Source organism: Curcuma longa, chromosome 19 (genome assembly GCF_044706935.1).
Source record: "Curcuma longa cultivar G26 ecotype Majalengka, Jawa Barat chromosome 19, ITB_CL_G26_1.1, whole genome shotgun sequence".
In the NCBI taxonomy this organism is placed as follows: Eukaryota; Viridiplantae; Streptophyta; class Magnoliopsida; order Zingiberales; family Zingiberaceae; genus Curcuma; species Curcuma longa.
The window spans coordinates 2737593-2739671 of NC_133879.1; the positions used below are offsets into that span (position 1 = coordinate 2737593).

The 2079-nt window shown below is 38.6% G+C and overlaps 1 protein-coding gene across 1 annotated transcript; it reads left to right on the plus strand.

Moving 5' to 3' along the window:
- Positions 1–376: 376 nt before the first annotated feature.
- On the plus strand, positions 377–1853 carry LOC141812603 (expansin-like A1). The gene is made up of 5 exons (XM_074700617.1): positions 377–559; positions 648–757; positions 849–1027; positions 1119–1251; positions 1333–1853. Exons 1-5 carry the CDS (start codon positions 424–426, stop codon positions 1579–1581), a joined length of 807 nt encoding a protein of 268 aa, XP_074556718.1. The 5' UTR covers positions 377–423; the 3' UTR covers positions 1582–1853.
- The last annotated feature ends 226 nt before the right edge of the window (positions 1854–2079 follow it).

The window sequence follows — 2079 nt, forward strand, 5'->3', positions numbered from 1 at the left end:
GTGTAGTTAGTGTAATATTGTCTATCATGACACTTCAATCGTGTTTAATATAATGAATTATATAAAGGTGCAAAGTAACTTTATAAATTTAAATATGTTAATTATTAATTTGGACTTAAACTGTGATTATTATTTTCTTAATTTTTTTAAAAATATGTATTTACATGATTAAAAGGAAAAGATCATGATGGATTAGCTTAGGTAAGGTTGAGATATTCCATTGCTGTTAATGAAGACAAGCCTTGTCGTATCATGGCAAGCAAGAAAAATCAAATCTCATTTATAATTTATTGTGCCAACCCACTCCCTCTGAATAAGATTTACTGTTGTCCCGGCCCTGCTGCGTTTATTTTCTCCACTGTTCTTCTCCTCTTTATATATCACATAATAATTAGGTTCCTTCTTGTTCCTCAGGAAGCACAGATGGATAGTAACACGAGTGAAAACTTCTTCACATTGGCTCTTCTCTTCCTTCTCTTGATTTCCTCCACCTCAGCTTGTGATAGGTGCGTGCATCAGTCCAGGGCAGCTTTTTTCTCCTCTGCCTCCACCGTCGCCGGTAGATCTTTCACAAAAATTTAATTTTGATGATTCGAAGTCGATCAAAATTGGATTTTTAGAGGTTTTGTCTTGTGAATTTTGTTTAGCTGGAGCTTGTGGGTATGGATCCATGGCGATGGGTTCCAATGGAGGGTTTGTTGCAGCAGGAAGCTCTGTCATTCACAGAGGAGGAATCGGCTGTGGAGCTTGCTTCCAGGTTAGAGATGGAAAATTGCACAAAATAATGCATTTTTATTTCCCATTTACTTCACCATTCTGATTTGTTTTTTTTTTCTTTGATCAAATAGATAAGATGCAAGGATACAAGAGTATGCACACGTGGAGGAGTAAAAGTGACCTTGACAGATCTCAACAAGAACAATGACACTGATTTCATTCTCAGCAGCTCTGCTTTCAGGGTCATGGCAAGAAATGGCACGGTGCAAGATCTCAACAAACTTGGCATTCTTGATGTGGAATACAAAAGGTAGCAACACGGAATTCTCTCTCCTTACTGCTTAATTTTTCAATTACCATGAGTTTTAATTTAGTTTGATTTTCATTTCCAAATCCATTAGGGTTCCCTGCGAGTACAAGAACCAGAACCTATCAATCAGAGTGGAAGAAAACAGTAGAAGGCCAAACTACGTGGCCATCAAGTTCATGTATCAGGGAGGCCAAACTGACATAGTCGGAGTGGATGTAGCTCGGGTCAGTCAGTATCTAAACTGAACTATCAGTGATTGGATGATGTTGTCGTAGCCAGAACTAACAGTCAGTTTGGACTTGCAGGTCGGGTCATCGAACTGGCGATTCATGAACCGAGATTATGGTCCAGTTTGGAGCACGAGCCAAGCACCGGTTGGTCCGTTGCAATTCCGGCTAGTTGTGACTGCCGGCTACGACGGCAAATGGATCTGGACACGGCATGCGGTCCTGCCGATGGACTGGAAAACTGGTTCAGTATATGACTTGGGGGTTAAGGTCACTGAGATTGCCCAAGAAGGATGCAACCCTTGTCACACACAAGACTGGGAATAGTGCCAGTTGCTTTCTTTGCCTCTCTTTTTGTACTTACCCTTTTTTTAAGGGAAACTAAAAAGGGATGTTAGGCATGCCATGTATCTTTGTGATTGTTAATGTCTCTGATGGCATGACTAAACTGAAACACCAAGATTTGATACGATAAGAATCTTGTTAGAAAACGATCCGTGGACTGCTTTCTTTGGCATTGCTTTCAGTCCATTTGGGATACTGTTTGACATGTGAAGTCCTAGAATTATAATTGTATAATTTAATGGATAGAAATTAAAGGGGAGCCTCTTTTAGCCTTCGTATTTTATTTAGCATGAAAAGGACTTTCCACCCACCCTTATTTACTTGCTAACAATAAATGTCTCTCTAAATATTTCTTTGTATATCGTAGATCTAATTGAGTCATTATTTATCTTTCTTTCTCAATTTAAACTAATATAGGTCCATGTTATAGGTTTATACAAAACTGCTATTGAAGTTAATATTTCTTTACATCATAGCATA